The sequence below is a fragment of the Trachurus trachurus genome (genome assembly GCF_905171665.1).
Source record: "Trachurus trachurus genome assembly, chromosome: 8".
NCBI classification, from domain to species: domain Eukaryota; kingdom Metazoa; phylum Chordata; class Actinopteri; order Carangiformes; family Carangidae; genus Trachurus; species Trachurus trachurus.
In genome coordinates, this window is record NC_139905.1 from 2914420 (window position 1) to 2940877 (window position 26458).

Consider the following 26458-nt stretch of genomic DNA (forward strand, 5'->3'; position numbering starts at 1 on the left):
ACTGCGGTAAAATGACAATTTGCAAAAACTAGACCTAACTCCAACCTCCAGGTTTGGTGCTAAACTACAGTAGAGTAAAGTTTCATCAGAGAACAGCAGCTTAGTTGTAGTTTTCTTGTCGATGTCTAAAGCTGCAGGAAGAAAACGACTTGGAGTTACGACCCACAGCTAGATAGGAGGGAATGCAACCTGATGAGGACTGATGGGAACATTACGGGATGGATGCAACTAAAAGGGAACAAGTTCATCTTCAGAGGTCTGACAGAGGCTTTATAATAAAAACTACAACTAAGACTAAGACTAAATAAAAACTACAACTAAGACTAAAAAACTACAACTAAGACTTAATAAAAAACTACAATTAAGGCTAAATAAAAACTACAACTAAGACTAAGACTAAATAAAAACTAAGACTAAATAAAAACTAAAAATAAGACTAAATAAAATAGAAATAAAAAAATAATACTAAATAAAAACTAGTCAATTCCTCAAAAATAAAAACTAAACTAAAACTGATTCATCGCTGTTGAACTCACTAAAACTAAACTGAAATTTAAAAAAAAAGCAAACTGAAAAACTAAATAACGTCAGGTCTGGCGTCCTTCACAACTTCAGGACACAAGACAGAAAACTTCCTTCTACTTCTGCAACAAGTAACTCGCTCCTACAGTACAGTTACAGTTACAGTTACTATTGTACTAGTCACTGTGTATTATTATTACATCATCACAATGAACCCACAGCAGACACAAGTTTCATATTTATGTTTATTGTCATGAAAACAGTTGTTACATTTACGAGATAAAAACGTATAAATAAACTCAGTGATGAACTGATGGATTTTCTACATAAAAATCACACGAAAGCAGATTCATTAACCTGCAGCTACAGACACAAAACAGACAAGAATAAAGAGTTAATGAGCCAATAAATAGTTGTAACGTTGTCAGAAAAGACTAAACATTTGGACTGTGTGAAAAAAAAACATATAAAAGTTTTGTATTCTGAGAAAGGAAACTTCTAACGTTTTGTTTCGGTAGTGATTTGGAAATAATGAGCGGAAATGACAGAACATTTCAGGAATGAGCTTGAGAAGTTGTAGCCTAATACTTGTGGAAAAATGTAAAATATTTACATAAAAATTCATCGTATTAAAAACTTTAAGAAAAAAAACACAAAATATTTTTAGAAAAACGTGAAAATACTTTGGGAATCAGCTGAAAACGTTTAAACGAAGGACAGGAAGTCAAACATCTGGTTTCAGTGTCTCAGTAAAATCCACTGTTTTTTTTTACTGAAAATACATTCAAGTTTTTGTCGGGGCGTTGCCACGGGAACGTGACGACTGATGGGACTCCCTGATTGGACGGGCGGAGTCGGCGTCTCAGAGCGAGTAGAGCTTGAGCTGCTCCTCCATCTCTCCCTCCGTCACCTCCCCCAGCGCCTCCTGGTTCTCCCTCAGCAGCAGGAAGATGGCCGCCAGCTGCTCCTGTTGCACCCTGGGAGGCCCACACACACACACACACACACACACACACACACACACACACACACACACACACACACACACACAGAAATGCATGATGTCCTGATGTCAGAGGTCACTACACATCTTTGTTCAGGTATCAGCTCATCTCACTAAGCCGATCGATTTTTAAAGGGATAGTTCAACATTTTGTCAAATTGGCCCATTGCCATAATCCCTATAGTCATAGCAGTAGGTTCGTTACCTTTAATTGTCAGTGCAAGCTATTTTTAGAACGGTGGAGCAGAGCCATGAGCTGCTCAGAGCTACGCTACAGAGGCTCATTATGGGATTTCTTGGTTTCCCTCATCAAATTCATCAAATACACAATCCAACAACTCCACAACGCTCTGGTGGACAAGTTGTGAGCTGCACATTCACCACGCTATGAGATAATAACACAACGTTACCACACAGAGTTGTTTTAGAGGGAAATTCAGAGTCTGTGTGGTGACTATTCAAAAAACAAAACTTGTCACCTGATGGTGGTTTGGGATGGTTCTTCACTCGATTCCAGAGTGAATAAAAAAGAAAGGTTGCGAAGGTTATGATGTCTTTGGGTGAGGTTCCCGTTTATTTCAACAAAAAGGATAAGGTAAGTTGACAAACAAAAAGCTTCCTATTGATTCTCTGGCTGTGGTGTAAAAACTGTGTCTTTCCCACCACCACTCAACTCAAACTAATCAGCTCTCCTGATCTCAGACAGCTGGGGCAGCTGCTGGGGTAAAAGAAAGGAACTGAAACAATACTGCACCCTTGTGGAAAAGTAAATACCTACACAACATAAAAAAATGGCTCCTACAGTCTGCTTTATGAAAAACTGTCCCTGAAGGCAACGCGCATCAGCTGTTTTGCATGAATTTCCCTCTAAAACAACTCTGTGTGGTAACGTTGTGTTATTATCTCATAGCGTGGTGAATGTGCAGGTCACAACTTGTCCACCAGAGCGTTGTGGAGTTGTTGGATTGTGTATTTGATGAGTTTGATGAGGGAAAAACCAAGAAATCCCATAATGAGCCTCCGTAGCGTAGCTCTGAGCAGCTCACGGCTCTGCTCCGCCGTTCTAAAAACAGCTTGCACCGACAATTAAAGGTAACGAACCTACTGCTATGACTATAGGGATTATGGCAATGGACCAATTTGCCACTATCCCTTTAAACTCTTAATTGTTACATAAATAATTTCACCTCTGATTTCTCTTTTCTTTTCTCTCCTTCAGAAAACAGCACATGTGAAATGTTTCAGTTCACATGTGTGGAATAGAAAACACATGTGAAGCGTCTGAAAACCGAACATGACCCTGAACGTTTCACGTGTGCGTTTATGGTTCTTCACATACGCATATGAATACACATTACTTTATTAATCCACAAATTCATTTCTTATCCACATGGAGGTGGATCCGACTACGCACATGCGTAACTCACAGGCGGCCATCTTGGGTCGGTCTGACTCTGGCTGCAGTAGACGGTGATCCAATCATCTGCACTAAAAAACTACTCATAACTCTGTGAAATTTTGTCCATATAGATATTACTTGAACTATTTACCGTACATAATGTTAAGATAATGTTACTTTCATATAAAAGTACAAATATGCACTGCATTTCTGACGTTCATAACAAACTATTACTATACTACAAACTATATCATAACTGTTTTAACATCGGTCACAAACTGATGAAGTTCTGGTTGTTTCAGTAGAACATGAACCAGGGGCTTAGGGAGCGGACCGAGCCAAGATGGCGGCCGTGAGGAGACGCCGTGTGATTGGGCAGCAGCGTCAGGTGACTCATCTAGTCTTCTTATAGATACATATGGTTCTTAACTTGACTCAGGAGACAAAAACAAACATGGACGTCATCAGCTGACACATTATTCTGCAGCGAAAAACCAAAAAAAACCTGATTAAGTTCTAGTGTTAGGGTTGTGGTGGTGTTATAAATTAATATCATTAATCAGTCGTTAGATAGACTGGCGACCTGTCCAGGATGTACCCCGCCTTTCGCCCAAAGTCAGCTGAGATAGGCTCCAGCTCACCCGTGACCCTAGTGCAGGATAAGCGGTATAGAAAATGAATGAATGAATGAATGAATGAATGAATGAATGAATGAATGAATGAATGAATGAATGAATAATCAGTCATTAATATCACAAAACACGTCAATGAATTTGTGTTTGAAATGTAGAAACAAAGCTGCTGCAGCTGGACAGATGTTCAGAGATACAGATGTGGACAAACTGTTGGTTACCTCCGTTAAAGAGAGAACTGAAACAACTTGAAAGTGACAAAAGTAATAATGAATATAAATTTAGTGAGAACCAGACATTGGTTTAGAGTTGTGGATTAAAGGAAGTTCTGTGGACAGACGAGACAAAAACAAACTGGAGCTTTCTGGCTTCGTCAACGGTTCATTTCTGTCCAGTTTGTTTTTAAATTTATTGTTACTTTTGTCAGTGACAGTTGTGTCTTCAACTTTAACTGAACGTCTGTATATTTCTTGTGTCTTCGTCGTTTTCTGCTTCGTCCGTTTCCTCCAAACATCTGGAACCTGCTGAGTCGTGTTATTGATCTCCAACTGCTTCATTTTTATTATTAAACATTTGTCTTTATTAATTAAAAACTCAAACTCAGCTCCAGTCTGAGTCTCAGAGCTGCAACAAACAAACGACAGGTGACCACAGGTTTTTTTTTTTTTTTAACATTCACACTTTTATTTCAACTTGAAACCAAAACGCAGCAGCAGAAGAAAAAGAAGAAACAAACACCTGAGAACAGGTTTGACTACGGTGGCCTGAAGCAGCCAGCTGGTCAGCTGGTCGTTAGCTGCTTGAACAGAATAAACTTCATTCAGATTAGAAACAGAAACAGTTTAATAGTTTGAACTCACAATCTCAGCCTCCTCTCTCTCTCTCTCTCTCTCTGTTTCTCTGTGTGAGTCAATGCGACTCGTCCTCTCACACAAACATCAGACTTTAATTCTTTAAAAACAAACTCAGACTCCACGGAGGCACTTTGGGTTCCAAGACGTTAAAGTAAAATCAAGACGGCAGCTTTTTAATTCTCTACAAACGGCATAGATGAAGGTTTCAGCTCCTTCACTCCTCCTCTTCATCATCATCATCATCCTCTCATCTTCATCGTCACAGATCAGCTGCAAGAAACAGAAGAAGAAGCTCAGAGCGACGTACAAACAAGATTCCTGCAGGAAAAACTGAACCATAGCTGAATATTATGTAATATAATATAACTCAGTGTAATATAATAGCCTATAATATAATATGATATAACATAATATAATATGATATAATAAAATATGATATATGATATAATATGATATGATATGATATAATATAATATAAAACAGGTGATTCATTGTGTATCTGCAGCTGGAGTTACTTCACGAACTGTGCAACACACACACACACACAGACACAGTGTTGGGAAGTTCACTTAGGAAATGAATATTGGTTACAATTACAATGTAATAGTAATGTTCCTATTTAAATTACTTTCGCAAATCAATGTAACTAATTGCATTTGATTACATTTTGATTACTTTTCTTAAATTTGAATGAATGCTTTCCACTGCTCAAACCATTTTCACATTTTCAGACCTGATAGTGTGTAAAACTTACAGCAGCAACTTAAAACAACATGAAGACGATGTAATAAAAGAACTTCAGTTCAGTTCAGTTCACTCTTTTTACCGTGAGAACGGCTGTAAACACTGAACATCTCTCGTCGTCTTAACATCTTCATCTTCATCATTTTCTGTTTTCCTGCTTTTATGATGTGTGTGATTTTAAGTATGTATGCCACCACTGTGATGGGCAGTTGCAATTTCATTGTATTTTAATGCAGTGACAATAAAGGCCTCTTATCTTATCTTATCTTATCTGCATGTTAACTTTCACAGCAGTCAATGTAATTTGGGCAAATGCAGTCAAATAAGACTCTTTGCTACCACATTAAACTGGAAAAAGAACTGTGAACACCTTAACTTGATGTCAAAGAATAAAAATCATAACACATTTGTATCTAACATTTCACATCTGACTGACTGACGGGTCGTTCCTCCAGCAGGTTGAGCAGCAGAATGACACATGACCAGAGAGAGCCAATCAGAAGCGGCTTTGGAAGGAGGATGCTGACGTTAAAAAAAAACTATTTGATAAATCTGAACTTCTGCTGCGATTATTCAAATGTAATCATGCACATTTCCAAAAGCTGCTGTAATTTAATGACACATTTTCCCCTCAGTAATGTAACAAATTACAATGATGTACATTTTGTAATTAAATTACATAATTTCATTGCATGTGATTCGTTACTTCCCAACACTGCACACACACACACTCACACTCAAACACACACCTCTGTGGAGCGGCAGCACTCACCGTTAGCTCGTTAGCCCGTTAGCGGCGGCGTGCAGCATGCAGGGTTAGCATTAGCAGCGTTAGCAGCAGCAGCGGCGGCACAGCTGGACAGAAGCCGACAGATGTGAAACAGCAGCTGAGACGTCACAGCTGCTTCGGCCGAGCGTCGCCACCGAGCGTCGCCACCGAGCGGCGATCAGAGTGAAAAACTAAACTCTGATCTGGTTGTTTTTATTTTATTTTGTTTCTCTGTGTTTTAGATGCTGAACATTTTACAGTGTATTTACTGTCGCTGCAAAACACAGCGTCCAGACTTTTATTTTGAAGGTCTGACTTGACTCTTTCCTTTCACAGTTTCACATTTTACTTTTTACTTCAGTTGATTATTAATACGACACTTGATTTAAAATGTATTTTGATTAAAGACTTGATTATAATCAGAGGAAAGAGCGTTTGTTCCCTTTAAAATGTGTCTGTCCAGGCGTCGCCATGGAAACCAAGTCATACTGGTGGAGTTTCTCTTTGTGTAACGACTGTGTTTGTCCAGCAGAGGGCGACAGCAGCTCAGACACAAACGGCCCGGTCACCGCTGCTCAGTGGACCACGTCGTTAACTGTGACGCTGTGATCACAGGTTCGATTCCCTCAGACAGTGAACCTCTCCTGAAAAGACGTCCGCACCGACCGACACAAGTTCACAACATCTGGATTCAAGAGGAAGGAGGAGTCTGTTCCAAACTTCAGAAACCATGAGATCAATATTATTGAATGATTAGTTTCAATTTGTTTTTCACTGGAGTTTTTAAATTGATTTTATTTATTTTGACTAAAAAGAAGGAAATAGAGGTAAAAGCACCTGGACACACAGACTAAAATATTCAATATGGCCTAATGCTGCTGATCAATTGATGATTGATTGATTTTTCAAAGTACGAAGGAGTATTAGGGCCAGCCAAAAAAAAAAATAAAAAATCAGGCGCAAGAAAAAAAAAAGAGTCAGGTAAAAAATAAATAATAATTAAAAAAAAAAATTTCCCTTGCGCCGGATTTTTTTCTTTTGGCTGGCCCTAACTCCTTCGTAGTATTCCTTCACTCCGAGAAAGCACCAAAATGGTTAAAACACGCGTCTGTAGAGGCAGCCATGACCATCGACTATAGTAGGCTACTTTGATATTTTCTAAATTAATTTATTTTTATGCCTAACTTTTTTTTTTTTTGCTTTCCTTGTGCCGGATTTTTTTTTTTTTGGCTGGCCCTAATACTCCTTCGTAGAAAAGAGACTTTCACCTGGTGGAAGAAAGGCATCATTCTGCTTTTTTTCATTGCTACTTGTGACCTCCTATAAAAACTCTCTATTTGTTCCTTTAAATGTGTCCGAGGTCACATCTGTATGTTTATTAATATTATATTACATTGATATTAAATCATAATATATTCATATTAATATGATAGTTTTTTATCAAATTATAATACAATCATATTAATATGATTCATTACTGTTTAATTGTGCAGTTAAAGAGTGAGAAAGTCAGAGGCCAAAGGAGAGGGAGGTCAGTGAGGGACCAATCAGCACGGACAGACCCATCATCATTATTACCGATCAATAATAATAATAATCAAAAATAAAATGAATAAAATGTTTCAGAGTTTGTTCCACAGTTAAACTCAGACTGAGTTTATCAACATGTTATAACACGTGGCGGCTCAGGAAACAGGTCGTGGTTTAATCTGAGGTGTTATAACTGTTTATTAATGATTGATAACGTGTTAACAAGCTCAGTGATGGGGGGGGGGGGGCAGGGATCAATAATCCATTAATCAGAGGTATTGATCACATCTGTGAGAGGTTTCAGGCCGTTTGAGTTGAGACGTGAATCCAGCTGTGGTCACTCAGTCTAGCCGGGTCGATTAAACAAAAAAACAGGGGGTGGGAGGGGCTTGAGGGAAAGTGGGAGGGGCCTGTGGGAGTGGGCGGGACCAAAGGGGCAGTGGGCGGGGCTTAAGGGGGTGGGAGGGGTTTGGGGGAAGTGGGCGGGGCTTATTCAACAGAGACTTCACCTTACCATCGGCTCAGAGCGAGGTAAAGTCTGAGGTGAACTCTATCCTGGAACGATAAAGGTGCAGGCGTCAAACTGCGCTCAGCAACAACAGAGAGAACAGAGACAACAAAGACAACAACAACAACAACAACAACAGAGGGGGGGCGGGGCATCCAGAGGATCTGAGGGGGGGGGGTGTTAGAGCACTGGAAAAGAGAGTAACGTCACCACCATTGACTCCCGTGGTAAGGGTTTAAGGGTTTAAGGGTTTTGCGCCCCTAGTGGCAGGATATGGGTATTGCAAAAGCGCCCAGAAAACCCATTCACTCCAATGTATGTGTGTTTCCCACTTGCTTGTAAATTGATGAAAACGGCCGTGTTTTTGTTTTTAGGTGTCTTGGTCATATCAAATTATACTTATAATTTGTTTATTACAAAATGTAGATTGAAACATTAAAGCAGAAGTAAGCGATCCGCTCGTTTTGGCTAATGCTGCGTTCCAGGCAGGCTTTTGAAACCGTAAATTACAGCTTCACATCACGACTTAGTAGCGTTCCAGGCAACCCACTCGTGTTTTTCCGACCTGTTTTACCTGTGAAAGTCACTATAACGGCCACTCGTAACTTCTGACCCGTGCAGCTCGAGCAGCTGGAGCAGCAGCGCGGGTGAGAGCAGAGCAGCTGCGCTGCAGCAGCTGCTGCATCTGCATGCAGAACTCGTTTGCAGAAGCCGAGTTATGATAAAAACTTCCAGATCATGAGCTGTCATGTGACTTTGATCGTCATCTATTTCAGTTCTCCTCGTCGTAGAGTCCCCAAATTTACATATAATGTGTATTAAAGTGTCTATTTTCATAATTTAAAAAAAAAGCAAAAAACGTAAAATTACGTTTTCGGCACTCAACGCATGGGAACGAAAAACGAGAAATTACGTGGTTGGCACTCAATGAGTTAACACAAAAATATCACTTACTTCTGCTTTAATGTAGAAACATTGATGTAGAAAACTGTTTTTTTTTACTCTCCTATGTGTTAATGTTTATCTGTAAAGGATCCTCAATGATGCTATTAACGTGGGTGATCTATAAATGTCCTTAAATTATTGAAAACACCACACTTGTTCATTCACCAACAATGCAGAGATGTCAGTTCTTGGGCGCTTTTGCAATACCCATATTCCTCCACCAGGAGGCGCTGCCATTGGACCGATGCTGTCCTTACTCTCTTATTTCAGTGCTCTGGGGGGGGGGTGAAGAGGGTTGGGCTGTCACTCTCATCTGGGTCACATCTGAAGCTCTGTTATCTGATTCAAACCGAGGATGAGACATCGTTGTTGTAAATGTCTCATCTGGTCCGGTTTGTGTTCATAAAGGCCAAAACTCAAACGGTCCAGAAACAGAAACTGTAAATAAAAGTCATGAAGCCACAAAATGTCGTTCAGTTATTATATATTACTGTATTTTCCGGACAATAAGTCACGCTTTTTTTAGTAGTTTGTCTGGTCATGCGACCTATATTTAGAAGTGACTTCAGAAATATGCACTATGCAACTATTTTTTCTTTTCCCCATACAAGGTAAGAGGACAATAATAAGTTCATAATCACAAATATGTAAAAATAAAATAGTTGTCTCATCATAACAGCGGCTCTTGTTCACAGAATCCATGCCTCTTCTTGATTATTATCTCATAGCGTGGTGAATGTGCAGCTCACAACTTGTCCACCAGAGCGTTGTGGAGTTGTTGGATTGTGTATTTGATGAGTTTGATGAGGGAAACCAAGAAATCCCATAATGAGCCTCCGTAGCGTAGCTCTGAGCAGCTCACGGCTCTGCTCCGCCGTTCTAAAAACAACATGCACCGATAATTAAAGGTAACGAACCTACTGCTATGACTATAGGGATTATGGTGAGAGGAGGATCTGACTAAATGTTGAACTGTCCCTTTACACCGATATGAGGCGTTCGAGGTCGTTTGGTTTTCAGACACTTCAGGTCAGTTTCCAGGCAATATGAACGCTGTGACATCACCACGACACCATACCCCCCCACCCGCTCTCACTCCTCACAGCCGTTTACACAAGGAGCAGAAGAAGTGTTTCCATTAACAACCATCATGCCAGGCAGGATGAAGAGCAGGGAGAGGGAGGGGGGGGTGAGGGAGGCAGGAGGGGGGAGGTGTTTGATGGTGGTGGTGGGGGGGTTTGATGGTGGTGGGGTGAGGGGGGGGGGGGGGGGGGGGGGGGGGTTACTGACCTCTGCTCCTCCTCGATCTCCTCCTTGGTCATCAGCGTCTCAAACTTGCTCTGTTTCTTTCCCGGGGTGAACTTCACTTTATCTTCAGCTGCAGCCACGTCTGAAACAGAGCAGATACACCCGGCGTTACTAAGCTATACTGACACATCAGTCACCACGGCAACCAATCAGTCACCACAGCAACCAATCAGCTGCTCCGCCCAGGTCACGACTTATTCTGCATGGTACATGTTTGTTTGTGTTAAAGCTCCTTCAGAATAAAAGTAGATGTTTGTGTTAAAGCTCCATACAGTATAAAGGTAGATGTTTGTGTTAAAGCTCCATACGGTATAAAGGTAGATGTTTGTGTTAAAGCTCCATACGGTATAAAGGTAGATGTTTGTATTAAAGCTCCATACAGTATAAAGGTAGATGTTTGTATTAAAGCGCCATACAGTATAAAGGTAGATGTTTGTGTTAAAGCTCCATACAGTATAAAGGTAGATGTTTGTATTAAAGCTCCATACGGTATAAAGGTAGATGTTTGTGTTAAAGCTCCATACGGTATAAAGGTAGATGTTTGTGTTAAAGCTCCATACGGTATAAAGGTAGATGTTTGTATTAAAGCTCCATACAGTATAAAGGTAGATGTTTGTATTAAAGCTCCATACAGTATAAAGGTAGATGTCCATGTGTAGTGTGATTATAAAGCAGCTCTAGGTTCTATATTAATACTGTGAAAGTATCAAAGCCTCAGTCCACAGAGAAATGCACACAGCCTGGATTCAGAAACTGAGCCTTAAAACCAGCCGTCAGGACTTCCTGTCACTTTGTGATGTCACAATTAAGCCCCACACCAAACAGAAGAGAGGCTCCTCCTCCTTTCTTCTCTCCTGCTTCCATATTTAACATAGCTAATTAACTCTTCACCGTCAGTCGAGGATGCTGCTGTCTCATGAAGTGTCTTAAAGTGTTAGTCAGCATCATGACTCAGTTTGGAGTGTGGTGCACCTGTTACCACGCACACACACACACACACACACACACACGCACGCACGCACACACACCTGCTGTGACTCAGCCTGGACATAAAGCTGATTGTCAGTCTGTCAGTCTGGACAGCGGCTGTTGTTCAGAGCAGCCAAGTGCTCGTTCAAGATTAAGCATCATCCTCTTAAAGCAGATGGCCGCTCCGCCTCCGCACACGCCAACGACCCACTGATACAACACACACACACACGCACACGTACAGTCTGTAAACAGCTGGTAAAGACTGGTCATGGCGTGCTGCTGCTGCTGCTGCTGTCCAGCTCTCTTCCTGGCTTCACTTCCTGCTGATCAGATTAAATCACTGTTCTGTAAATGTATTGATTTTTAATCCACACGGTCATTACGGCTGCGAGCTGAAGCCCGACACCTCTGCTCTGTCCACGCTTCCTGGAAACCACTTATCTGCTCAGCACAGCCGGCGGTTGGTCTGAACACACACACACACGCGCACACACACACAATTCACCTCACTCTCTCCATCAGCTCTCATCAGCACAAAGTAAACAGAATGCACTGTAAAAACTATTTGTCTTAGTTCTTGTCAAAATGTCTCAATTTTAGTCAAAACTAAACTCTTTCCACTTAAAATGAGACTCATCACCTACAAATTAACTTGTATTTAGATCATTTTCACTTGTTTCAAACTAATTTTCACTTGAAATAAGTAGAAAAATCTGCCAGTGAAAGCAAGTTTTTTGAGCGGCTTGGCGGTGAATTGCAGAGCAACGCGTTCCCTCGACGCAGAACTTTGAATGCTCAATGACAGCGTAGGGTCGATGCCGTAGCTCCGCCGTCGCCGCGACGCAGAAGCTAGAAGCTAACAGGAGAAACAACAGGAGAAGCTAACACTACAAGCTAACAGGAGTAGCTAACACTATCTAACACTACCTATTATGCTTTTCCAGCTTTTCAGACTTATAGGCCTATATGTTTAAAATGTTGAATAATGGTTCAAGCTAACAGGAGAAGGTAACGCTAGAAGTTAACAGGAGAAGCTAAATGCTAAGCTAACCGATTAGCTCACAGGAAAATGAAAAGCAGCTGGAAATTTTTCATTTTTAAAAATCTTTTCAAATGTCGTAACTTGTTGATGAACTGATTGACAGTGTAAAGTTCTGGTCGATTGCAAGAGTACCCGTATGCAAGGACAAGAGCGCCGCCATTAGCTCAGCTGATCCATACCGGAAGTCACGACCGGAAGTTGCTCTTCTTCGTGTGTATCATTTCTATGTAGATTTAAAAAAATAACTCAGTAACTCAAATGGTCCATGATAAAATATAGTTTTCCAGCGGATATCTTAGTTACAACATGATTGAGCTAACTAAATATTTTTTTTGCATGGATCGTTTATTAAGTTATTGAGTTATTAAAAAACGCTGCTAACGGCTAACGGCTAGCGCCGCTCCTGCTGACAGCAGACCAGGAGAGAGAGAGAGAGAGAAAAGAAATGTCTTTGGTGGGTGCTTTGGTTGGGTTTAGGCAATGAAGAAAGGAGTTGGTTAAGTTTAGTAGAAAGAGCAGGTAGAGGCTAGACAGGCTAGAGAGAGAGAGGAGGTTCTTAGAATAACATAGAGATAATATACACGAAGAAAAGCAACTTCCGGTCGTGACTTCCGGTATGGATGAGCTGAGCTATGGCGGTGCCCTGTCCCTGCACACGGGTCCCTCTCGTCGATTGAGGAGCCTTACCGTTGTTGATGATGGTCTCTGGTTCTGGTTCTGGTTCTGGTTCAGGTTTGGGCTCGGGGGAGGTCTCCACAGCCGGTTCTGGTTCTGGTTCTTTGGGCTCGGGGACCAGCTCGGGTAAAGACTCAACGGGCTTTTCTGGCTCAGCCACGGGCTCGGGGACGGCTTCTGGTACCGGCTCAGACACGACCACCACGGGCTCGGGTTCTGGCACCGCAACAGGTTCTGGTTCTGGTGCTGATACTGGTTCAGGAACTACAACAGGTTCTGGTTCTGGTGCTGATACTGGTTCAGGAACTACAACAGGTTCTGGTTCTGGGACAGGTTCTGGTGCCGATACTGGTTCTGGTTCTGGAACTGGAACAGGTTCTGGCTCTGTGACAGCTGGTTCAGGTACTGATACTGGTTCTGGTTCTGGGGTGGGTTCTGGGACAGATGCTGGTTCTGGGACTGCAACAAGTTCTGGTTCTGGTTCTGGGACTGCAGCTGCTGTTTCAGGAACTGGTTCTGGTGCCGACACGGGTTCTGGGACTGGTTCTGGCTCTGGAACTGGAACAGGTTCTGGTGCTGCAGCTACTTCTGGTACTGTGACTGGTGCTGGAACAATCTCTGGTTCCTTAACTGGTTCTGGAACTGGTTCTGGTACTTTAACTGGCTCCTGGACAGGTTCTGGTTCTGGGACAGGTTCTGGTGCTGATACGGGTTCTGGTGCCACCTGGATAGAAACAGGTTTAAAACAAACAGTTACCAAACAGTTTGCCAACATCTTGTGGTTGTGGTTGTGGTCGTGGTTGTGGTTGTGGTTGTGGGTCCGGTCCAGTCCGGTCCGGTTTCTGTCGGTCCTGAACTAGAGACCATGCAGGAACTTGGACCGGTTCACTAAACCTTCACTTTGCTCAAACCATAGACTGTAAAAAGAATGGACGACGTAGCACCGTGACGTCACCCATTGGTTTGGGGGAGTCTGTTTTGTGCCGCTACTACGGGGGTTCGAACTGCGCCGCCATCTTGGATTTTAGGTGGAGTCTACTAGCCTAAACAATACTTAAAGGTGCAATATGTAAGAATGTGGCCAAAAACGGTTACTGCAGTCAAATTCAAAACACAGCGATCTCGTTTTTTTCTCCCAGCCGTAGCGGCAGCTCAGTGGACCAGACCGGAGGCTGAAACGCCACTGACGCCGCCGTGACTGGGAGAGAGGGCTAGGTGGCGCAACATGTAAACACGTAAATTCAAAACATAAACATGATTTGCAGTCTGCAAAAAAAGATTTTTAATGCGAATACTCTGGCTGTGCTATTGTTGTTGGTGAGTTCATCATGTTATATGAACTTTATTCCTGAGTCTCTGTGACATATTAGGAGGATTTTACAGCCAGTTGCTTTAGATTTCTTACATATTGTACCTTTAAACAGTTGCGGTACAAACAAATTCACCCCCCCCCCCCCCCCCCCCCCACCACAGTGTTCAAGGAGATGGAAACTATCGGTAGAGACCAAAAAAATAAAAGGCACCAAGTTGTAAATATGTTTTTTTAAGCTGTAAAGTCGGCTATTTTAACATGGGGGTCAATGGAGAGTTGCTCCCTTCTGGCACCAGCCCCTAGTGGCCGCCGGGGGAACTGCAGCTTTTTGAACGCGGAAGTGGTCTTTACTTGGAGAACCCACAACCCCCCCCCTTGGTTCAAACAGATATCTGTGTTAAAACTGAGCTTTAAAACTGTCTGTCAGGATTTCTGTAACTTAGTGATGTCACAACAAAGCAGAAGCCAGCCAGCCAGCCAATCAGGAGCGAGTTTCAGAGCCTCCTCTGTTCTAATGAGTTTCTTCTTTTGGCTCGACCCTTCAAAATAAAAGGAGAGGAAGGAAACATGAAGCTTCAAACTTTATTTCACTGAGCTGGAGTTTTTGTTTTTTTATATATGTAGGAATTCCCCCCATCTAGCGGTGTGGTTGCATATCTGAACGTAGAGGGTATGCACATGACGTCACGGTACTCGGAAGTCGCTGTGGAACGTCCACTGAGTGGCAAAAAGACGAGTGGCAGAGCCGCCAAAGTTTAAAAACGAGCAGGTAACGAAGCGATTTTCTCCGAACCCACACAAGTCTGACATGTCTAGCTTTGCCAGCATGTAAAGCAGCATGACCTAACAGAGCTGCTAAACATCTAGAGGATACGTCTCACTTTGACCGAGTTACATTCAAGAACCTGTTCTCAATGACGGAAAGTAAATTCACTGGAGCGGTCATTTTTTTCGACCGATCAGCTGTGTTTACAGTTTCAGGTGTCATAGTTATGATGTTTAGACAGATACATTAGTCCTCTAACACATCCTACAGTTTGACTGGTCAGAGTTTTTCAGAATAAAAGCAGCTCGTGTTTTAGTGTCGGGAGTCACTGTCAGGACGACAGTAACAGCTGTAATCTCGTCCCTCTGCACAGTAACACTGAGCCGGTCTGTCACTCTGCAGGTACCGCGGTCACACTCTGTGTTACAGGAAGTGTCCGTGCAGCAGACGGTTTTGTTGAGCTGGTTGTCGATTCCTTTTGACATCAATTTGTTTTGATATAAGATATTTTATCCAGTTTATGAGTCCACCGCTATCCGCCAGCATGTTGAGGGACGCTTGTTTTGCCACTCAGTCCGATCGAACGTGACATAAACGCATACCCTCTATTCTTGATGTTGCATTCAGGTGAAATGGGGCAGACGTCAGACAGACAACAGACGCTGCATGTAACAGGATAAACAAGTGGTCCACCAGCACGAGGCAAAACAATACAGGCATGACAACATGTTGTCATGGTGATGTGGTATTGTTTTACCGTCTTTCTCTGGTGGAGTAAAATGACATCCGGTTGGTTTGCCGACGGCCGTCTGCCTGACTGCACCTGAATGCAACACCAGTGCAATGGTGCAACTCATTCTAAGGAACCAGAAAGCTTTCATCTGTATGCGGCTGTGATTCCACTTCAGTGAAATACGGATTTATGAAAGACAAGTTTGATTTTTAATAATAAAAAGCCAAATAAGTTACATACTGGGGCTTTAATGATCTGATCTGATCTGATCCAATAATCAGTAGATCATCAGTTATGGATTAACGGGTTGCTGTCGGCCATGTTGACCTCTGACCTCTGACAACAGAGTCAGTGTCAGTTGCAGCAGCTTGTGGAGGATCGATGGACGCCTGCTGCTGACACCGGCACAAATAAAACCTCTCCAGTGTCCAACCTGTCCTCTCCCTGCCACCTGACCACACGCACACACACACATACACACACACAGAGCAGTGTGCGACCTCCCAACTCGTCCTCACACCTGTCTGTTTGTGTCTTTTCTGAAGTGCTGAGTTTGCAGATCATGTTTCTCCATCAGTGGCTGAGCTGCTCGGTCGGTGGATGATGAACATGTAAACGATTCTTTAATAACGAGATCTCGCACAAAAACACACGAGTCTAATAAGTTCGCTCATTAAACTCATGTTTTTCACTTGTAACGAAGTATTTTTTTAAATAGTTTTTCTTACAGGGTACATTTTACAGTGTTTTCCTACAACTAAGTTTTACAGAACATTTTGTTCTGTTTTTGTAGTGTATATTGCAGACTGTTTCAACTGACGCTGTATTTTCTTTTCTTTTTTTACAGTGCAGTGTTCGTACAGATGATTTAATGTAGAGTATTTTTAATCTCTTGGTGTGCGGATTTTTTCTCTATTTCATTTATTCCTCCTTTATCCAGCACCCATCCCAACTGGGCCTACCTGATGTGCGTGTTTTTCTCACAATTTTGCGAGTATTTTTAATCAGAGTGTTTTTACAGTGTGGTATTTGTATAAGGATCTGAATGTTTCCTATTTATTTTACACCGAGGCTGAATTGAGGCGAGGGGCGGAGCCAAAAACACTTCCTGTGTGTGTGTGTCTGTCTTGTCTCATCAATCGACACCGGACACAGTCCAGAGACAACTGGCAGCACCGTGTGTGTGTGTGTCTCTATGTGTGTGTGTGTGTGTGTGTGTGTGTGTGTGTGTGTGTGTGTGTTAAACATGCTCCCACCGGCTGCCACGCCCCCCTCCCTTCCCCCCCTCTTCTGAATTCCTCAGCTATGAAACAAAGCATTGTGGGTCGTTACCGGCTTTAATGACTCAGCAGGACGACGAACCGTCTGTTCCTAAATTGGCCAAATATGTTCGTGTTGGCCGAGCGAGCGCATCATGACATCATCGCGTGTGATGATGTCATTCCAGTTTTGGGGGGTGAATCAGCCGGAGAGCTGGACAGAGGAGAGGATCAGCAGCCGTGTGTGTGTGTGTCTCTCTCACTGATCCAGACCAGATTGGATCGGATCAGAGAATAAAATAAATAATAAAAGTTTTAAATGTGGTGAACTATACACTGCAAAAAAATAATATTTGTCTTATTTCTAGCCAAAATAAATCTAATTATACTTAAAATAAGACTCATCACCTTTAAAAAGTAGCTTCAGAAAAACTATCAGAAACATCTGACAGTGGAGCAAGTTTTTCTTTCTTATTACAAGCACAAAAAACTTGCTTTCACTGGCAGATTTTTCTACTTATTCCAATTGAAAATTTGTTTGAAACAAGTGAAAATGATCTAAAAACAAGTACATTTTTAAGTGATGAGTCTTATTTTAAGTGGAAAAAGATTAGTTTTGACTAAAATTGAGACATTTTGACAAGAAATAAGACAAATATTCTTGGAAAGATTTTGAGTTTTTGCAGTGTAGAAGAGAGAAGTTTTTTCTGTCGGAGCAGCAGAGGATCAGATCTGACCTCAGACCTCTGACCTCTGCTCTGTAAGGCGACACCGAGCCCCTCACTCGTAAAACGCCGTTTTAGCTTTAACGGGCGCTGAACCACCTGGTAGCAGTGATATCCCTCCGCCGCCCTAAACTATAGTCCCCTAGTCCAGGGAACATGTTGTTCACATGACGTAACAACGGACAGCGAGTCTCTGACAGAGGAGGACGACGACTGTGGGAAATAAGATCCTCAGGTTATTCAAATAAATTCAAAGAATAGAACAAAATCTCATTTGGAGGCTCAGTGTGAGAGTTAAAACAGAGGCAGTAGAGTGACTCCCTCATCCATGCGAAAAAAGCAGATAGACTTGGGAGGACATTGAAAAATGTTTGGCAATAGTTTGCAAAACCAATGTTGTACAGTTTTATCACCAACAACCTGTATTTTTCAAAGTATGGGGAGAGTAAGATATCCAACAACATGGCAAATACTTTTTATCTTTAGAAGATCATTCTTCAACACTGCAAAGATACAGAAGCCCCTACTATTTTACATAAAACAATATTATTTGGCCATGGAAAGGGGCAGTAATGGAGGACAACAATAAAGAGAAAAAAAATTCTTGCAGGTGTGGAGTCTAATCTGACTCTTTTTTAAATCAATTAAAAAAAATTTTTCCTATTATTTATCTGTTTTTTCATATAATTATTATCATCATTAATATTATTATCATTATTGTGAGTATCGTAGTACCAATTTCAATGTAAGCATGTAAGTGTATGTTTATGTACGTGTATGTATGATATAAATAAAAAATAATTATTAAAAAGGAGAATTACATTAAAGAAAACTGTAAACTGGAAGAAAAAAGTTGGATTTTATGCGAATAAAGTTGTAATTTCACTCATCAACTTTTTATATGTGAAAGTTAAAACGTTGTCAAGGAAAGATTATGATGTGTGTGTGTGTGTTGTTGTGGCCCTGAGGTGTGTAACGTGCAGCAGATGTGTCCAAACCTCCAAACATCTGTCCAGCTGCTCCCTCCCCCCCCTCCACAGCTGATGAGCACATTCACATGACCAAATATGGACGAGCTGCATCGCTACGGGCAACGAGGTTTATAATATTTACAGAAGAGGGAGGAGAGGGGGGAGGGGAGGGGCCAGGTTTGACCTTTGACCTGCAGCAGGTCGACCTGAGAGAGGAGGAGGAAGATAAGGAAGAGGAGGAAGATGAGGAAGAGGTAGAGTAGGAGGAAGAGGAAGAAGAGGAAGAGTAAGAGTAAGAAGAGGGAGAGGAGGAGGAGGAGGAAGAGAAGGAAGATGAGGAAGAGGAAGATGAGGAGGAAGAGGAAGAGAAGGAAGATGAGGAAGAAGAAGAGTAGGAGGAAGAGTAAGAGTAAGAAGAGGGAGAGGAGCAAGAGGAGGAGAAGGAGAAGGAAGATGAGGAAGAGTAAGAAGAGGGAGAGGAAGAGGAAGAGGAGGAAAAGGAGAAGGAGAAGGAGGAAGAAGAGGGAGAGGGGGAAGGAAGAAGAGGAAGAGGAGGAGGAAGAAGAGGGAGAGGAGGAGAAAGAGGAAGAAGAGAAAGAGGAAGAGGAGAAGGAAGAGGAGGAAGAGGAAGAAGACAGAGAGGGAGAGGAGGAGGAGGAAGAGAAGGAAGATGAGGAAGAGGAAGATGAGGAGGAAGAGGAAGAGAAGGAAGATGAGGAAGAAGAAGAGTAGGAGGAATAAGAGGGAGAGGAGGAAGAAGAGGAGGAGGAGGAGGAAGATGAGGAAGAGGAAGAGTAGGAGGAAGAGTAAGAGGAAGAAGAGGAAGAAGAAGAGGAAGAGTAGGAGGAAGAGTAAGAAGAGGAAGATGAGGAAGAAGAAGAGTAGGAGGAATAAGAGGGAGAGGAGGAAGAAGAGGAGGAGGAGGAGGAAGATGAGGAAGAGGAAGAGTAGGAGGAAGAGTAAGAGGAAGAAGAGGAAGAAGAAGAGGAAGAGGAGGAGGAAGAAGAAGAGCTCTGTTATCTTTTATTACAGTTTTAGAGCTTGAATCTCTTCCTCTTCCTCCTCCTGGGGTCAGAACGTGAGGTCATGTGACCTCTGACCTCTGACGTCTCCGATCGCCGGTTCGACTCCCACAGTGAAAACAACAACAGCGGCGGCTGTGTGTCGGGGACAGAGAGCTCCTTTATGTCACACAGAACCTCCCATGATGCACCGGGGCAGCTATAAGTCAGACAGCTGGGGGTGAAGTGTGTGCGTCGGATAAGGTTATCAGTGTCAGAGTGTGTGTGTGTGTGTGTGTGTGTGTGTGTGTGTGTGTGTGTGTGTGTGTGTGTGTGTGTGTGTGTGTGTGTGTGTGTGTGTGAGACAGTGGGTGTGGCCGTCGCTGCTGCTCAGTGACACTCAGAGACAAGATTGATGTCCAGAGAGGAGACGAGTCGTTTATATCTGGCTCTGTTCACGGCCTGTTGGGCTGTCGTCAAGGAGACGGCGACAGTTAAAGATGGAGAGGAAGATAAAACTGTTTTTTGTTGTTACATCAGTTTATAATTTATAAAGTTCCATGTTTCTCCGTACTTTTCTTTTACTTTGAAGGGCTAGATCTAAAAAAAACATCTCAGTCTAGTTTTCCCATCTCCTCGGTGTCAGCCAATCAGAGGAGAGGAGGAGGCTCTGAGACTCTCTTCTGATTGGCTGACAGTTTTTTTCTCTGAGTGGGCTTTGGAAATCCAGCTTTAAACTAAACAGGTTTTGATTGAGTGTAATTTAAACCTGTTTGTCATTAAACTGCGACTAAAAACAACAATACGATAACTCCTGAGCTGTGGATCCGTCTGTCGTTTTTCCTCAGGTGTAAATTCAAACTTTCAAGATGGCCGCCACCTCTGGTACAGGAAACTAATTTTATTCACAGACTTGAATGAATTTTATATAAAACAGTGCATTTAAAAACCACTTTTTATCAATGATGAACAAAAACCTCGGAGAATAAACAGTTTAGTAACATTAGCTTGCTAGGCTAGGCTAACCACTAGGGTTGCCACCCGTCCCTTAAAATACGGAATCGTTCCGTATTTTGAAATAAAATAGTGCGTCCCGTTTTGAATCAATACGGGACGGGCTTTGTCCCGTATTTCCGAGTTGTCATGAATGCAGCATCACTTCGCACGTGTTCTGTAAAGATCCAGCATTTGTCAGAACGAAACAGAGACCATCCTCTCTGTAGGACACTTTCTATCCATCGCTAACTCATTTTCAGCTGGCGTCACCTTTACTTTGAAAGTCCAGAACGGAGCGTTTGGGAGGGAGAGATCAGCTGATCCGCTGCTGTTGACGTCTCCGCCTGCTATGTTCAGCTGAGGGGATAGCCTACGCTGCTCAGCTGTTGAGCCGAGCGTCAAGAGGTCATTATAGCCTATTTACAGTCAGTTACCACTGAAAGAAGTTGTGCGCCGCTCGCAGCAGGACAGATAATAAGATGGATAATCGGTAAATTAATTTTTAACTTAATGTGACTATCTACATATTTCGCCGCCCTGTTATGTGTTGCTCAAACGCAAATCTTGAGTAGGTCTACTCTGTTTTCACATTTAAAAAGGTCTTTGTACAGAGACAACATGAGATTTGCTTGTATCTACAGCACCTAAAAAACCCACTGTAACCTATTTTCAGTCTAACGGGATGATGAATGAACGGGCAATATGGAAAAAAAAAAATCTCTGCTTGAAGCGACAGCTTTACACACTGGGCTGATTTTATATTAGGCTTTTATATTATTATTATTACATAAACAAAAGCAAACTAACTCAGTGGGTGCTATTTATTCGTCTGACCTGCTGTTGCTGGTAGCCTATGCAGCTGGTCTTGAACTGGTCTGAACATTAGCACAGTGTTATTTCTGATCATTTTGTGCAGATGCATTTTTATTTGATTTGCATGTGTTTCAAACCATGGTAAATCACTGTTAATAATAGGCTTTATGCACAGCTCCACTACTTCCTGAACTTAAACCATCCAGTCCTCCCATTAAGCTGGCCAGCTCTCTGACCATTGAGGTCAGACACACCTGGATTAATCAGTTTGTCCAATAATACAGGAAATAAAGGAACTTGTTTAAATGTTCAGGAAGTAGTGGAGCTGTGCATAAAGCCTATCAGGCTGTTGTGAGGAATCATTACATGTGTAACATGTGACAGCCTCTTCACATAGGCTATAGGCATTAATATGTATGACTATTATATTTAAGTGGGATATTGCAACTTTATGTTTTGGATCAAACAGCCCGTCCTGGCCTTAGCTATGTGAAGTGATAACCTCAATAAGGTGCACTCTACCTGCCCCCATTCCAGTTTAAAATATGTGTTAATACAAGAAATTGAACGTGTACAAAATACATAGGCCTACATGAAAAGTGTGGCGTTTTGACCCGTGTCACACCCCCCCCCCCCCCCCCGTCGACATTTGGTCGAGTGTCCCTTATTTTCACAACTCAAAGGTGGCAACCCTACTAACCACTGAGATCTGGGCTAGTTAGCTAGCTTCTTTGTGAACTGTATTTGTTTCCCAACAGTTTCTATGATTTTCGTGTCCAATCCACTCTATGTTATGAATATTACGAATGATGAGCCTGAAGTTGTGTGAGAATGTGTAACCGACCTGTTTTAACCTGCTAACACGCTACTGCTAGGCTAGATACGTAGCAACCTTTTCTCTTGTCTTGAAATAATCTTCACTTGTTCTTTTGTATTGTTTGTTTTTTTACATATAAATTTTCCTTTTTCATTGGTACTTTCGTCCGTCTCTGGAACGTTACCAGACAGAGTTGTTTTAGAGGGAAATTCATGTAAAACAGCTGATGCACGTTGCCTTCAGGGACAGTTTTTCATCAAGCAGTCTCTGCATTTCCCTCTAAAACAACTCTGTGTGGTAACGTTGTGTTATTATCTCATAGCGTGGTGAATGTGCAGCTCACAACTTGTCCACCAGAGCGTTGTGGAGTTGTTGGATTGTGTATTTGATGAGTTTGATGGAGGGAAACCAAGAAATCCCATAATGAGCCTCCGTAGCGTAGCTCTGAGCAGCTCACGGCTCTGCTCCGCCGTTCTAAAAACAGCTTGCACCGACAATTAAAGGTAACGAACCTACTGCTACGACTATAGGGGTTATGGCAATGGGGCCAATTTGACAAAATGTTGAAACATTTGATGATTAATGGAAAATACCGCTGCGAGGTGGCGGCCATCTTGAACTGTCCCCTGTTTTTTTCCCCATGTTTTCCCCCGGTGACAGTTTTATATCCTTGTAAATTGAGTGGGACGACCTATACAGTGAAATATCACATGAAGTCCCATGTGTGGACACACCCCCCTCGCCCCCCCGGCCCCCCCACCGGCTCCGTTACAGACACCGTGTGACACCGTGAACACAGGTGTAAATATAGGATGTACATGTTCATGTTCGCCACCAAATATAGTAGAGGCCCAGCGCGACGCATGTTCCAGCAGCCGTGGGCACATTCCTCATCAGGCTGTTTAAGGCCTGAGCTCAGATCAGCACACAGAGACCTCTGACCACGCCGAGCCTCAACATTTACATGAAGGTGTAAAACACACTGGGACATTCAAATGCAAACACACGGCCTCGTTCTGTACCTGCGGCCGCCGCACACGCACACGCCCCCGACACCGCTCGACATTTTCATAAACAGCTCGACGCCGCCAGCTCAAGCAAATCAGCAAAAAATAATAAAACAAAACCAACTCCAACACACGACGGAGGAAACGACAGCGTTCAGATCTGTAGCGCCTGATCATCAATACACGGTCACCTGCTCCCAATAAACATCAATCAATAAATCAATAAGACAATGCATTGATTGATCAGTAACTGCTTCAAAGCAAACATGTGGAAAACTTCCTGGTTTTCTCTCATGTGCTGAGTCCAGAACAGGAAACAGGACGAGTCTGTGACCCGGCACCGATCGATCAGACAGATCTGACCTGTGATCAGTGGGTCACGCGTTCAGGTGAGAATCTGAACTGAACTGGACTGAACCAAGGGGGCAGTTGTCGGCCTGAGAAGTGAAGCTTCTTCACTTCCACGTTCAACAAACTGCAATCCCCTCTTCTTCCTCTGGGGGCTGGTGTCAGAAAGCAGCATTCCCCATAGACCCCCATGTTAAAATCGCCGACTTTACAACCTCAATAAACATGATCAAAGCCTGGTGTCAGAACGTTTTCTGGTCTCAATCGATAGTTTCTACCCCCGCACACACTCTGAGGGGGGGGGATTTTTTTTAGGTTAAAATTCTGGCCAATTAGGGCGCGGAAACGTTGAGTGACAGGTCCGAGCAGCTCCGTGGACAGCTGCTTCGAGGCCAGTGGGCGGGTTCTCGGCCGGCCAATCCAACATGGCGCTGTTCAGGCCGCCATGTTGGAGTCACAAAAACGACTCCCGAGAACCAATGGGTGACGTCACGGATGCTACGGCCATGTTTTTTACAGTCTATGGACTGAACCAATGAGAGGATCAATAATCAGTTTTTTTTGGCTCTGATGTCCTGACAAATAATCAATAATCTATAGGCAACATTTCAATATAGCGAGAAATCAAATATCTTTAAGTCTGACCTCATGATTAATCGATCACCTCCGATAACTCAATCGATCTGAGCGGTTCTGACGACTGATGGATCAGCGAAGTCAATATTAATCAATATTTCAGCTAATCAATTACCAACCACCACACCAGTGTCCCCAGAGACAGCGCCACTTACAGCTGCCGGTTGTCATGGTAACAGCAACGACAACAAAACATAACGGCTTCGTTTTGTCGACCTGCAACGAGGCGTAACCACGGGCGACAGCAACAGGGCCACGATTGGGCAACAAAAACCAGAATCTATAGGTCTTGATCAATAATCAATAAGCAATCGAGGCGATGTGATTCAACATGCATAATCAATGACCCTGATAATTAAAGGTATTTTACACTTTTTAACTGATTAGAAAGATCAGACAATGAATCAGCTGATCAGTTTCTAAATCGATCAATCGATTCCTCGCTGTGCCCCAGGTGACATGCTGACGTGTAGAAAAGCAGCAATGCATTGTGGGAGCAGATGGAGTGACAGAATAATTAAGAGATTAACTAATTAACTGTTCAACACATGAGTCAGCAGACCTCATCTGCTCAGTATTGATCATGTGTTAGAATATTGGTCATCGATTGATCCAGTTTTATCAGGGAATATTCAATCAATCACTTTAATTAATTATTATTTAGGCTAGTCTTTTCAAAATAAAAGCATTATCTAGTTAGTTACTTCGGGTCCTTTAACCAATATCTTTGATTAAATGTCTCAGTAACTCGAGCTGCTTCATGTCCTGAACACCTGAAACTGACGTCACTGTCCAGTCACTACACTGCAAAAACTCAAAATCTTACCAAGAATATTTCTCTTATTTTTAGTCAAAATGTCATTTCTTGTCAAAACAAATCTGATTATACTTAAAATAAGACTCATCACATAAAAAGTAGCTTGTTTTTAGACACTTTTTTTTACTTCTTTCAAGCCTAGTTTTTCCTTTCTTATTACAAGCACAAAAACTTGCTGTCAGTGGCAGATTTTTCTACTTATTTCAAGTGAAAATTTGTTTGAAACAAGTGAAAATGATCTAAAAACAAGTTAATTTTTAGGTGATGAGCCTTATTTTAAGTGGAAAGAGTTTAGTTTTGACTAGAAATGAGACATTTTGACAAGAAATAAGACAAATATTCTTGGAAAGATTTTGAGTTTTTGCAGTGTAAAATGTAGATTGATGAAAAGTTTGTTAGTTTGTAATTTATAGCTCAGAGACATAACTAATCAATCAATCAATAAATAAATCAATAGGTCGATCTTACCTTCACTGGTGCTGCGGCCGGTGCAACCTCCTGGATCTTCTCAGCGGCTCCCAGGCTCTCCACAGCCGGGGCAGGAGGCTCTACGGGCGGGGAGGAGGGTTGCCCCAGCGCCCGGGAGGGAGGAGCCTCGTCTCCGTAGCCGACTTTAGGCTTCTTTCCTCCGGCTTTAGAAGAGGCGGCGTCCGGCTTCTTACTGAGCAGCGTGGAGGCGAAGTAGATGGCCACGACGGTGAAGAGGATGGCCGGGACCACGACGGTGGGGTCCAGGTCCATGACGGCTCGGTGGAGGAGAAGGAGAAGAGGTGTGTGTCTGTGTGTGTGTCTGTGTGTGTGTGTTGTCAGAGAGCAGGATGATGTGTGTGTTGATCAGGCTGCAGTCTCACACACACTGTGCAGCATCCCGCCTCACGCTCACTCTGAGCTCATCAGCTGATCGGACTCAACAGCTGGCACCGAGCAGCGCGAGGGGGGGGGTGTTAGGGTTAGGCACTTCCGCTTAGGCTTCAAAATAAAAGCTGCAACCGGATATATATATATAAACCTTTTGTTTTGTCACATAAAATGAAAAGTTAAAATCAATCTATCAGCTGAACTCTAAAGAAACACATTAATAATTTAAATGTTAAACAACAATAATTAGAAACGACTTGGGGGATCAATAATTGGTCATATTTATAGATAGGCCTACAGATAGGCCTTCAATTATTTTGTGGTTAGCCTATAGTTAGTGATATTTTGACTGTATTTTACACATTTTCATTTGTTGTGAAATTAATTAATGCATAATAATAATTGTGATAATCATAATACGCTGATTATTTCTCTGACAATCGCACCAAGTCAACCTATAATTGTGTCATCACTACTTCAGAATCAATAATCAATG

At 42.5% G+C, this 26458-nt stretch overlaps 1 protein-coding gene across 1 annotated transcript; it reads right to left on the reverse strand.

The window, feature by feature from the left end:
* Positions 1 to 1384: 1384 nt before the first annotated feature.
* On the reverse strand, positions 1385 to 25860 carry LOC310989788 (uncharacterized protein; the record flags this gene model as incomplete). The annotated part of the gene is made up of 4 exons (XM_083976937.1): positions 25573 to 25860; positions 12916 to 13627; positions 10197 to 10296; positions 1385 to 1499 (listed from the first exon to the last, which is right to left on the reverse strand). Exons 1-4 carry the CDS (start codon positions 25843 to 25845, stop codon positions 1385 to 1387), a joined length of 1200 nt encoding a protein of 399 aa, XP_083833063.1. The 5' UTR covers positions 25846 to 25860.
* Between the last annotated feature and the right edge of the window lie 598 nt (positions 25861 to 26458).